The sequence below is a fragment of the Solanum tuberosum genome, unplaced genomic scaffold, assembly GCF_000226075.1.
Source record: "Solanum tuberosum cultivar DM 1-3 516 R44 unplaced genomic scaffold, SolTub_3.0 scf00182, whole genome shotgun sequence".
Taxonomy (NCBI): domain Eukaryota; kingdom Viridiplantae; phylum Streptophyta; class Magnoliopsida; order Solanales; family Solanaceae; genus Solanum; species Solanum tuberosum.
Window position 1 is genome coordinate 317,627 of NW_006239108.1, and position 13,024 is coordinate 330,650.

Below are 13,024 nucleotides of genomic sequence, written 5' to 3' on the forward strand. Positions count from 1 at the left end.
TAAAACAAAAGCATGCTAATGAAATAAGTTCTCTGAAGGAAGAAATGAATGAAATGAAAGAAGAAATGCGACATTTTTTTAGTCGGTAGCTTTAAAACAACCCTGGATTGAATGTTCAAGATATACCAGGGGTTGTTAGATCTAACCTTGTTTCACCTGTTGATGCAAGTAGCGCACAAGCTGTAAGAGGCCAAAATCTTCCACATTTTTCAGGGTCAACTCATGATTCAGTTCTTCAAAAGGTATTTTGCGTGGTTCCTTCGATTCTATGCTTGTCTTGGTGTCTTGGTGTCTTGGTGTCTTCAGTAGAGTGTCTTGGTTTTGTTGGAGTTGAGTTTGCTCTTTTTCCATGCTTTGTTGGTGCGACTGCTATCCTGATTTACGGGACCCCTCTTTGGAGTACAGTGTATTGATCTTGTGTGATTGCGACTGCTACATGTGTTGGTGTCTGCAGTAGAGTGTATTGATCTTGTGTGATTGTGACTCTGTTTTGCGAGAATTAGTTGTTCCATCTTCCCCTCTTTCCACCTTGATTTCATCTTGATTGTTGGTACCCTGCCTCATCGGAGAAGTAAAAGCAAAAATGATATATCCTTTGAAGTTTATGGGAATTCCACCAATTCCAAGAGAATATCTTGAGATTTTTCTCTATATAAATGTATAGGAATTCTACGAGCTCTAAGATAGATTAAAGCTTCATCTGAAAGTTCCATGTTACACCAAAAGTAAAACATAAAATGTTGTGAGCCTTTTATCTTCTAGATGTGATTGTTCTTATCTATAAAGCATCTCAAGTTCCTCTCTTTCCAAACTGTCCATCTACAAACTTGTATAGTGTTCTACTATGTTATCTTTCTTCTGTCTGAACCTGTCCTGATCCAGCTTCTCAAAATATAGCAGTGTTGTTTAGCAGGACCATTTGACTCCAACAAAGTTCCAAAACAATTGCCAAATTTGGGTTGCACAATAATGATGTTGTCTCCATTGTTCCTGTTCCACAGCACCCTCTATTTGCTTCCGCGAAATCCTAATAATCAACAAAAATATGTTAGTTACAGTGTCGTATGCATGATTTTTAATAAGCAGTAGAGTTTATATGGAAAATTACCATGGTCTGATGGGGATTTGACGAGGTCATATAGGGGTTGGAAAATGTCAAAGACAGCAATCTTAAGACCAGGAAGTTGCTTTTGTAACTCTGTTGCAGCTGAATTCATTTTCTTGTTGAATTGTTAGGCATTTGTACTGATCTTTGAAACACATTCACTTTCATGAAATCTGAATAATGTTCTAGCTGTTGGGAGATAACCCAATGGTGGCAATGGAGTAACCCTGATTCTTCACAGCCCAGTGTTTTGCGCAACTAATTCAAGTTTGATTGAAGATGCATATTTGTCCTACTTTCTAAAAGTATTAGGTGTCGAATTCTACAACCAAAATAGTATCATCATACCAATTATAACCTTCGAGTGTAGAGTTTGTTAAGATACGAATTGATGTGGTAATTCTGTAAGACAACATCTTTGGCCTGAAGTGGACTACGAAATTCTAAAAGTATTTTGGCCATTAAATTTTACTGTAATCTGCAATCTGCAATTTCGAACCTGCAATCTTGAACTGTAATCTGCAATCTGTAATCTGGAACCTGCAATCTGGAATTGTAATCTGTAATCTACAATAATCTAAAATATGGAATCTGGAACTGTAATCTATAATCTGCAATAATCTAAAATCTTGAACTGTAATCTGTAATCTGTAATCTGCAATAATCTGAAATATGCAATTTGGAATCTAAAATATTAAACTGTAATCTACATTCTGCAATTTGGAATCTGGAACCTGTAATCTGGAACTCATGTTGTAATCTGTAATCTGCAATCTGGAATCTGAAACTTCTTGCCTCTTCTATAACTTACTGTTGCAATCTGATTTGTTGAACATTTTAAATGTGTAGGGAAATGGAGGTGATCAAATTTGAAGGGTCGCCACAAGTCAATTTGATCTCATTGAAGTTGATGATGAAGAGTGTTTGAACTATTGTAAAAGTTTGAATACATTATGTTTGATTTTATGAAATATATTCATTGCTAGAATATATTGAACTATTGTAAGAGTACTTTTTGAACTATTGTGTTCACATATTTAGAATATTGCTTTATAAGTATGTGTATGACACTACATACTATCTTTAGAAGTTTATTACAAATCTATATATTGATTATTTATTGCAAAACAATATTGGTGTTTTTTAATTAGAAATTGTGACATATAAATATTTTGTAGCCAAAATAATATTACCACACTTAAAACTGTAGCCATAGGAGTGTAAATTGTGGTATGCACATGGGCAAGGACTACACTTCAAAGTGTTGTCATACATTAGATAGAAAAGGCAACACTTTAAAATCGTGGGCAATAAGGAAGCAAAGGCCACACTTGAAAGTGTAGTTGTATGAGATAGAGATGTTGTTATATGAGGTACTGGAAAGCATGGCCTTTCTGCCTTTTAGGCTACGCTTTTAAGCGCAGCTGATAAGTCAACACTTGAAAAGTGTCGCCTAAACTCTAAGGTTACGCTTCTTTCGGCCACCCCTGGAAAAGCGTGGCTTAAAGTCAAAAAGTGGGGCCTTTTATCAAAGGCCACACTTTTTCATAGTTTAGGCCACACTTTTCTAGGGTGGTTGTAGACATAAAATGTTGTAGTGTCTTGTATATGGTGGATTGCTTATCTCCTCTTGTGGATTAGGTCGACTGACCGAACTACGTTAAATATTTCTATTTTATTTTGTTAAATTTCTCATTTATCTTCTTACTTACAATCTTCTGACATTAATTACTTTTTTACATCCGCAGGATATTTGATTATTTTGATCCTACACTTATGCCTTTTTCCCTTACAAATTCAATGGATAAAACTTAGTGACTTTAGTAATATAAAATTTTACTAATACAACGGAGGATATACTTGACTAGGGGGTGCAATTATTTTAAAAAAGTTATACCATCCCACTATTTTTTGGGTATTTTATAATATATAATCAAAATTAGATTTTTAAAGATCACTGCAATCATATCGGGTTTTTTTCGATACCGGTACTTTTCAGTTAATTTTCATTTTTTTTACTTTTATATCATTTCAAAAGACATCATTATTAAAGCATTTCTTTCACAAGTGTGTTCTTGAAGAATCACTTCAATTCTTCACCAAGAAGTCAAGAATTTAAAACCTTGTTGCCGTATGATTTGATCTGAAACTTTTAATAGTAGTCCTTGCATAAATTTGTTGTATAGTTTGATGGAGTATCTATTATAGTATTTTTAATTTTAAACCTATTTAATTAAGGGCTAACGAAAAAGAAAAACCCCAAAGTCATCCAGTTACCATAGGCCTAGGACCTAGTTTATATTTACGGAATTTTATACAAATTTCATAGTGTTCAGAGCTAATTAGATTGGAGTGCGCGCAGTCAAGCTACTGGTAGGCTATGGCTTCCTTTCAATTAGATTGAGCTTGAAATACGTAAATCCATGTTGATTTGAATGAATTGGTGGCAAATACCTAGTTGTTCTTTTTTTACCTACATTAGATACAATGCTTCGGCTTGACTAGTCGTATTTTCAGGTGTAGTACCATGCTAGTTAGGGATTGTATATGTTCCATGTTGTTGTGGCTTGATTTGTTGTTGTTACTTGTCATATATTTGAGCATGTTCGGCCTTAGACTATGATTAGACTAGTCTTTCCTTAGACTTGAGGTACTTGTGGCCTAATTGCCTTGCTTCTTCTATGACATCAATTTGGATAGACTAGATACTTGTAGACTCGAGTAGAAGACTTGAGTCTAATAGTATGAGCCTTAGTCTAGGCGTTTTCAATGATTTACAGGTCTTCTATCTTCTCTCTCTATTTTTGCCGCTACGGTGCATTACCAGAGGTTTTGTGCTATTGCGGCATCAAAGGATTGAATTTTCTAGGCTTGGAGCCTTCTGGTAAATTTTTGTGAGTGGACGTCATTCCAGGGTGGCCTGGTGTTGGTATTTGTGATATGCTTTGGAGTCGACACGCCCCCAGGTCACTCTTACTAGCTAGACAGCTTACGCCCATATGAGTGGACTGGCTTGCTAGGCGGCGTTGATATATGAGATTCTATTAGGAGTTGACACACCCTCATGTCACTCTTGCTAGTTGGGTGGTTTATGTCCCTCGGAGTGGACTGGCTGGTTGGGCGGCCTAGAATGAATATCACTCTTGCTAGCTTGGTTGGGAGTTGATTGGATTCTTAAGTATTTGAGGTTACTTGGGCTGGGCGCCCTATTTTTGGTTCATGGTACTCTTTTCTCAGTAGACTTAGCTATTGTGTGTACTTGTCAGGCGTATGGGGGTTCGGGGCTTATGGGGTCTAGTTAGGTTTAGTTTTGTTGTACTTTGATTTACTTTCGATATGGTCGTGTGCTTCCTTTCATATCCTCTTTGAGCTCAGTTTGTGTCTAGATTCTATCTTTTCATATTGTCTTTACCTTTTTTGCTCAGTCGACATATAATGCTTATTGAGTACCTTTGTTTTGGTACTCATACTACATCTGCATTTATTTTGTGAAGCAACTCCTAGTACCAGCTACTGACGATGATTGTTCGTGCCATCTTCAACAACTTTTGGGATCGAAGACGTGGGCGAGCACTTACCGTCTTGGATCAACCTCTCTCCCTGTGTACATATTTAGGTAGTTTTCTTACTTTTGAGACGGCTTTCTTGTGGTCCACTTTTGGGACTTGGTTGTTCATGTTAGATAACTCTGTACTTGTGACTTAGAGGTTCTAGGAGTGATCGTTTGTATGTAATTTTTGGTTGGCTTCCACTTTAGTCTCGTTTTGTTATTTTAAGTGTTATATATGTTAGTTCTACCCTTATAGAAATTATTTGTCGTTCTAGGCTATGGGTTCGCTCGCCTATTAATGGATTATAGCAGGTGTAGTGCCACCGTGACTAGAGAAATCGAGTCGTAACACCTTCCATTATGCCCATTACTTGCCATTTCTGCCTATAGATCGGCTTATCCACCAGTGGGTGTTTGTAGGTTCCATTCTTACTCGAGTTTTCAGATCGTGACATATTTTCTACATTTTTTTTTAATTTATACGATACATTTCTCAACTTTTCTTTTTATCATTCAAAATTTAAGTCAAAAATAAATTGAATTCCATAGACAGTAAGTTATTAATTCAAAAATAATTAAATTTTTGAAGATAGATACCATGTAGGTGCTGGAAAAAAAGAAGTAAAAAGTGAGTTTTAAATAAATATATTTATGAATAAAATAATATGTCGCAATGATTGAGATTACAAATTTTTTTAAAGCAAATATATGGAATATTACTTCTCTAAATCATGAATTAGACTGTAGATAGATACAAATTTATTATAAATTGTTGTAGATTTTATATAGTCATGTTGTCAATTGCATTAGAACAAAAAAGGAAAATAGATACATAAATAAATAAAAACGTAAAGAAAATAAATGAGCTACTAAAAGAGAGTGCAAAACTTGGTAAGCAAATCCAAGATGGAATCTTGTGCAATAGGATAGACTCAAATATTTGTTTAAATAATAATTAGAAAGTGCTCTCTTCAATTTTCTTGCTCATTTATTTAAGTTTGTGTTTTCCTTTCAACAAAAAGCATCTAAAACAATCAATTGTTATCAATTATTTTCTTGGGAAGAATCAATGGAGGTACAAAATAGCAAATTTTCTGTAAAAATCATAACTCTGGTGGTTGATGATGATGACAGTTGCCTTCTCATTATTTCTACTTTGCTCAAGCAGTCCAAATTCGAAGGTATTTAAATTCTCTTTTTCATTATTAAAATTTTTATGAGTGTTACGATCCAAAATATTGGACTGTGATGATAACCATCTCATTTCAAAGTAGGGTATTTTTGTGTTCTTTACATGTTACCATTTTTTTTGAGATATATGTAGATCTAGATTTATATAACATGATACCTTGAAATGAAGGGATTCTTGAATTAGAGCATTAGTGAAAACAATTCATGATAACCCCTAACTATAGATCAGATCCACCAGACAAGAACTCAATTCCGCACTGTTGCTGAGTCGTCGGACTTATCCACCAAGGGATTCATGGAATTTATGTGGATTGCGTTGGGGGAAATCTACCAAAGCTAGGAAGATAGATAGACTCATTTCCCACTGCTAAGGGTGAGCAAGAAAGAAAATCATATGATTGGTTTTTAACCAGCGCCCTCTTTTGGGTACGAAACTAATTTGAAACTTTGGAAATTTTCAAATAGTAAACTGAAACTATCAATCATATTAATATTACATCTATCTCCACATAGAAGTCTTGGAAAAGAAGCTATCTGAGAGGCAGAGGTTGACTATAAACTTCATCTCTCTCTGGACCTCAGGGAGTTTTTCCAGAGCTGAATTGTGTGTGCACTTCTGCCAGAGAAGAATCACATGTGTACTTGATGTATAACCTCAAGCACCATAGGTCAATTCCGATTTGGGGCCACCCCTGACTATACCATTATTATAGGGGTATGGGATTTGAGACAAAGAAAGATCAAAAAGTCCAAGCTACGGATAATACCCTTTTCAACAGTAAGTAAGCTCAAGAGCTAGGAGTTCGATGTCTAGGTTGAGGCTCTCTCATTGAAGTGTGACCGTAGATCTGGTCTTTCCTAGGAAAGAAAGCAGCTTGTGACACACAGATACAAAGATATATATATATATATGTATTTCATCTAAGTAGTTCATTTTATTTCTTCTTTTCCTCGTCGAATGATTTTGGAAATGTTTCTCTATGTATTAGCAATAATATATTTTTATACATTTATAATGATTGAATTTGCTTTGTTTTATTCAGTTATGATGGTGAAGAGCGCAAAAGATGCTTTGAGTGTCCTTCGGAGCAGCGACCTCTCATTCGATATTGTTATCATAGAAGTGCACATGCCTGAAATGAACGACTTTCAACTTCAACAAGAGATAGCCAAAGATTTATGCATTCCTGTTGTTTGTGAGTTTATAATTTTTTATATTCTTCACAAGACTAGAATTAGTTTCTTATTCATAACTTTTGGCTCCTGAAGATTCAAATAACATATTATACATGAAATAAGACTACTCGGGCATATTTAGCATTTCCTCCTAAGATAAAAGCTTTCCACCAAGCTTGTCACTTTTATAAACCTCTTCACTAATTACCTAGTAACTTTGAAAAATAAATTTCCACTAGGGTAAAGTAAAATAAAGGGAAGATGATCTGCCAAAGCCATGGAAAAAGTATTCACTACTGCTTACAACACCTTCATTCACTCGTCTTGCTACTTAGGAATTGTTCAGCGAACACGTAGAGTCGAACGTCTCTCTGTCCTACTCCTGGCTTAACCATCCTACGTGACCTCCTACTGGAATCAGACAGTGGAAAAAGAATGATAACTTTAGGCTTGACTAATAAAATATATAGGGCTTTTCCCTTTACTAGTAAGAGGCAAAGAGCATCAGCCTTTAGTCATCTATCTCGTTACCGTAAGAAAATTATCAATGATGATGAAAATAAATCAAAAATGTTTTACTAGGGATTATGCTAGAACATTCAAGCATCCCAATAAGAACTGATTGAACACATTGGAGTTAGCAATAATTATCACTACCCAAGTCCTAAGATTGCTAATAAACAAAATAGAATAATTAAGATACAAATATCAAGAATAATCAAAAGAGAACTTGACACTAATTAGAATAACATTCAATTATGACAACCATTTATTATTCATATAGATAGAAATAATAAAATCATACATGAACTAAATATAGCTATTTTGCAATTTAAGAGAGGTTGTAGAATATAATGAAATTAAACTTAATTAAAGATAATATAATTATCATAGAACTTCTACAAAAACTCCAATGACTATTCATATCTCCCTTATAGCTCATCATAACTAAAAACATAATATTACAGGTAAAAATGTTGATTTGTCAATAAAAAATAGGACCTCACAAGTAATGTCAATAGCTTTCATATTTATGATCAAAGGTCAAAATTTCTCAATGGTAAAATAAACATTTGAACCTGAAATACACAAATCAATTTCAATAAAGATCAAAATTCATATTCAAGATCCCTAACAATATAGAACAAGTTTCAATCACATTAAACATTTTCAATAAAAAGAATATATTTTAATTTTAGATTTCAAAACTCAATCCAAGTTCTTCAATAAAATTCAAAATTTCAGTTGGTATCGAGAGTGTTTTTCAATAAAAAGTGGTTCAAACAAAGTCACTAACCAATTCTCAGTTAAAGCCCACAATTAAATCTCGAATTTACCTATTTATTTTACAAAGATAAATTTATAACTGAAAAATTTAGAACATGAATATTTTTTAATAAAAGGAGGAAGAAACCTCTTACACAAATCACCTAGCTATGTTGTAATTAAAGAAATGTTTAATGAATAACTAAGCAAAACCTAATCCAAGCTAACATGAGTATTTCATGCTCTAAGAAAATATCTCCATCATTCATCAAATCGACTCTTTCAAGGAAACAAGGACATTTATGCTAAGCCTAGAAAAAGTAACAAAAATCTTAAACACTCCTAAGTTATGCATGTATGCACATTTCGTCTTCTTTTCTATTTATCTTGGTTTACTTGAAAGCTTGATTTTTATGACTTCTTTAAAATAGCATTGATTTAATATCAAAGTGAAAACCTTCCTTAGTATGAGCTAGTGCAAATTCTAAAATTTTCACTTATGTTTATATATTTTCTTGAAATTGTTTTGTTTTTTTTATAAAAAAATGTGTTTAAACTAAGGACTTTTATTCTCTCAATAAATATTTAAACAACTCTTGTTATCAGCTTTTAAAAGAACTATGAGAAAAAATGACTTTAATTAAAAATATCAGAAATATCCCATCAAACCTTAAACATTACAACATCAAAAAGTACACTAGACAATACTGAAAATATACCTAAATTGTTTAGGATAAATTCAAGAAACTATTTATTTTATAAAGGAGTGCTTTTGTGATTTTCTCATAACCCACTACAACAAATAAAGGAGTTCAGTAGCAATTATTTAGCGATAATTAGTAGTATAATTGTTTCTCTATTATATTTCGAAGAAATAATAAATATGGATTGTTATAACTAGCACTCTCTCTATATAAATGTCTCTAAAGACTTTAGTGAATCTGAATGCAATGACAGTAACTAATTGATGCTAAATATTTTTGTGGCAATAAACATTGTCTTTAAAAGAAAAATCTACTTACACTAATTGTATCTTTTATCATAGTAACCCCCTCCCTTTTATTTTATTTTTTATCAAAGTAAATGACTCAAATCGTTATTATTGAATGTGACCAGATTTATCAGGTGATGAAAATGATTTTACAGCTATTAAAGCACTTGAGAGTGGAGTTGTTTTCTTCATACTGAAGCCCATATCACAAGATGACATACATTATTTATGGGAATATGCAACATTGCGAAAGAAGAAGCATATAGGTAAACGAGTTGCTAAGAGGGACAAGTCTGCGCGAAAATATGATGAGACTAAAAATAAATATAGTTTAGTTCCACCAACAAAGAAGAGTAGGATTGCTTGGACAGATTCCCTTCATGAATTTTTTTTGGAAGCCATTACAACACTTGGCATGAGTAAGTTTTCCCCAACATATATAGCGTAAAATCTGATATCATTCAAAGATTATCTACATGTATGTGGCCTTAAAATATTTGATTTTATTTATGATTTTTTGTTGCAGGAGCTTATCCAAAGAAAATTGTTGAACTGATGGATGTTCCTGAATTGACTAGCAGACATCTCGCATATCATTTGAAGGTTTACTACTTTTAACTCAATATATGCTTAATCTACGGAATAAATTTTATCTATAGAAGAATAAATATTATATTTAGATGAAAAGAGAAAAAAAATACTAATTGAGTCTAGAGTTAATGGTGTTCTATCATTAAATAAATGAGCATAATGAGAAAGTTTCCTTTTATTTATAATAATTAAAACTCTAATATTTGTTACACACAAGTGAAAATAAAATTGATTCATAACTTTTTTAGCATATATTTTAAAGTCGGTAATATAAAATAGAGTTAATAAAAACAAAAATCTATTTATAATAAATTTTTAAAAGAATATTTATCTATATAGTAAAAGAATTTTAAATAATAATGTAGAAAACATTTCATCAATGACAATAAGAAAATAATTTATATAATAGATAACATACAATGAGAAAAAAGTGATATTTAAATATACACATAAGCATGCATGCATGCACATACATACATACATAAATATATGCATATACTTAATGCATAAAATCTAAAGTAAATTCATCAAGAAATTGTGTTAGATTTTATAACAATTTAATTGAAAGATTACTCTACTTATAATAATGAATTCATATAAAATTCTTATAAAATGTAAAATTATCTATTAGTGAAATACCAAGTTTAGAAATATAAAATATTAGATATAATATAAAAAAAAAAGTTACATAAATGAATGACTAAAATGGTAAGGATAAAATAGACATGACATGGAATAAGGTCGTGGAGTAGGGAGGGGGGGAAGTAAAAATGTCTATTAGTCAGAGTTAAATATAATTTTTAATTTTTAAATAAGATCTTGAAGTGTAAATGATTTTAAATCCATTAAAATATTACAATTTTTCTTAAATGGAACTCAAGCATTCCTATATGAGATATTGAGTATTAGTTTTAATTAAAAATCATCAAACTTGAAAGTTAATATTTATCTTAATTCATGCTTATGTTAGAAACTCTAAGATAGAACAAATATTAGAAGTTAGATGACCTTTCAATGAAAAATTACTTAAAGCAAATTGTTGCATCACTATTTTTCTTTATTATCAGAACATAGTATTCGAACTCATGTTCGCAAACTTTGCAGAAATATCGTATAAGCTCGGAAAAAGATACTGATCCAGAGTAGATTTTTGATTTGAGAAAAATCACATCTGATAATGCTAATCAATTGTCCACAAGAAAAGCAGATGACAGTATTCCAACTTCAACTACACAACTTATAATAGGAAATTTAAGCCCTATTGACTATGATATAAAGGTTGATCATCAAGACTTATGTCACGACCCGAGCCTACACCATATACGTGGCCGGCACTCGAAGACCATTGCTGGTCCCCAAGCGAACCCTCATCCTGGCTGACTACAAGCGAAAAACTGATTCAAGCATACAAAGCTTAAAAACTGAAATAAGAGTTTATAAAACTTACATTAAAACTTTAAGTCCAAAGAAAACTCTGTATAATAAAATATATACAACTCGCCATAAAAAGGCAACTTTAGTCTTTAAAACATTTAATAAAATAAATGATATAGACTTCTAAACTATACCCACGACATCCTTAAACTGAAAGGTAAATGAAATCCTCCGAAAGCAAGGAGGCTCACCATAGCTAACTCGACCTCTCGGATGTATCAACGAAGCTCCTGTTGATGATCCTGAATACCTGTGTCTGCATCATGAGAAGATGCAGCCCAAATGGCTCAGTACGTGGAATGTACGAGCATTTAAGAGAAATTCTAAAGCATAAACATAAGCTTGAAACTTGATAAAAAGAAACATCTTACCTTTTCTTAACTCACTCAACTAAAAGGAATACTCAAGGATACTCAAAACTACTTAAACTTACTCAACTCAAAAATACCCAAGGATAAGATACTCAACTCAGAGATTAGATACTCGACTTCAAAGATAAGATACTCGACTTGAAATACTCAACTCATGAATACTTAACTGAACTCATTTCAATATAAAGCAATTTAAAACAAGTGCAATATAAAGAACAAACGGTTTAAAAACATGTTGTCAACTCTATGTGTATGCAAAGATGTAACATAACTCTGAAATGTATGTAAAAATACAATAAAATGATGTATATAAAATACAATAACTTCTGTGGGAGTTTCTCTAACCGACAACCATCACATAAGACCTATAGTGATGATACATCGATCAATCTCACGCTGCCAGAGCATTCTATACCCGGCCAAAGGTATAGAACCTGAACTGCCTAATATATCCACTAGTCTATCTTGGAAAGGATTCATCTAAAAGTATGATCCTTTTCTACCCATGGTGCCTACATGGTTCTATGAGGGTTGTGGGTTCTTTGAACGCTCCCTCAATTCGGTGCTCAATACTACTCCAAAAATATACTATCTCTTATGTCTTTAAAACATACTTCTTCTGTGATTTAAGATTAGTGCTCAAACACTGAGCTCATAGGCTATCTTGGAAATCTCAGTTTCCTCTCTTGCTTTATTGTGAAAGCATTTACACTTTAACTGAAAACTAGACCAAACGCTCTTTACTCAAAAACTAGCTCAAATGTTCTTTTGAAAATCTCAGTTTTCCGTTCTTATTTAAACGTGAAAACATGTTAAACTCTTTTGGGAATACATAGTCCTCATATAATTTTGAAGAAATGAACTTCAACTTTAATCTTTACTTAACTCAAAATTTAAGTCTTAAAACAAAGATTAAACATTTGTAAAAGACTTCTTAAAATATGGTTCATACCGAATTATGGGCGTGAATGACTCAATGCAAGGTTTTCAATAACCATAGATAAAACTACAACACTTGGAACTCAAGAACTTCAATAATACTACTCACTTCAAGAATGCTCAACTTAGAAGGTTCAATGCGGAATTATGAGCATGAACTACTCAACTCAAAGACTCAAAGATACTTCTCATCTCAAGACTGTTTGAATTATAATGTTCATGCAGAATTGTGGTCATGAACAACTCAACTCATGGAGTTCATGGGTAATAGGTAATAGTCCCATGATTAGGATTATAATCTTAGAAGGGTTAGAAACTCAATACTTAAGGCTTAGGACATGAAAATATTACTCCTCTCATAGATACTCAACTTCTGAAGTTCATGCAGAATTTAATGGCATGAACGACTT

General features: G+C 32.5%; 1 protein-coding gene across 1 annotated transcript in view; it reads left to right on the top strand.

Annotated features, from left to right (window-relative positions):
• Nucleotides 1–5,724: 5,724 nt before the first annotated feature.
• LOC107061966 (two-component response regulator ARR14-like) overlaps nucleotides 5,725–13,024 on the top strand; it is a 26,752-nt gene continuing 19,452 nt past the window's right edge. The window contains exons 1-4 of the mRNA XM_015312044.1: nucleotides 5,725–5,836; nucleotides 6,890–7,042; nucleotides 9,405–9,698; nucleotides 9,806–9,882. Of these exons, the coding sequence (XP_015167530.1) occupies nucleotides 5,725–5,836; nucleotides 6,890–7,042; nucleotides 9,405–9,698; nucleotides 9,806–9,882 (636 nt within the window). The remainder of the gene's footprint in view (nucleotides 5,837–6,889; nucleotides 7,043–9,404; nucleotides 9,699–9,805; nucleotides 9,883–13,024) is intronic.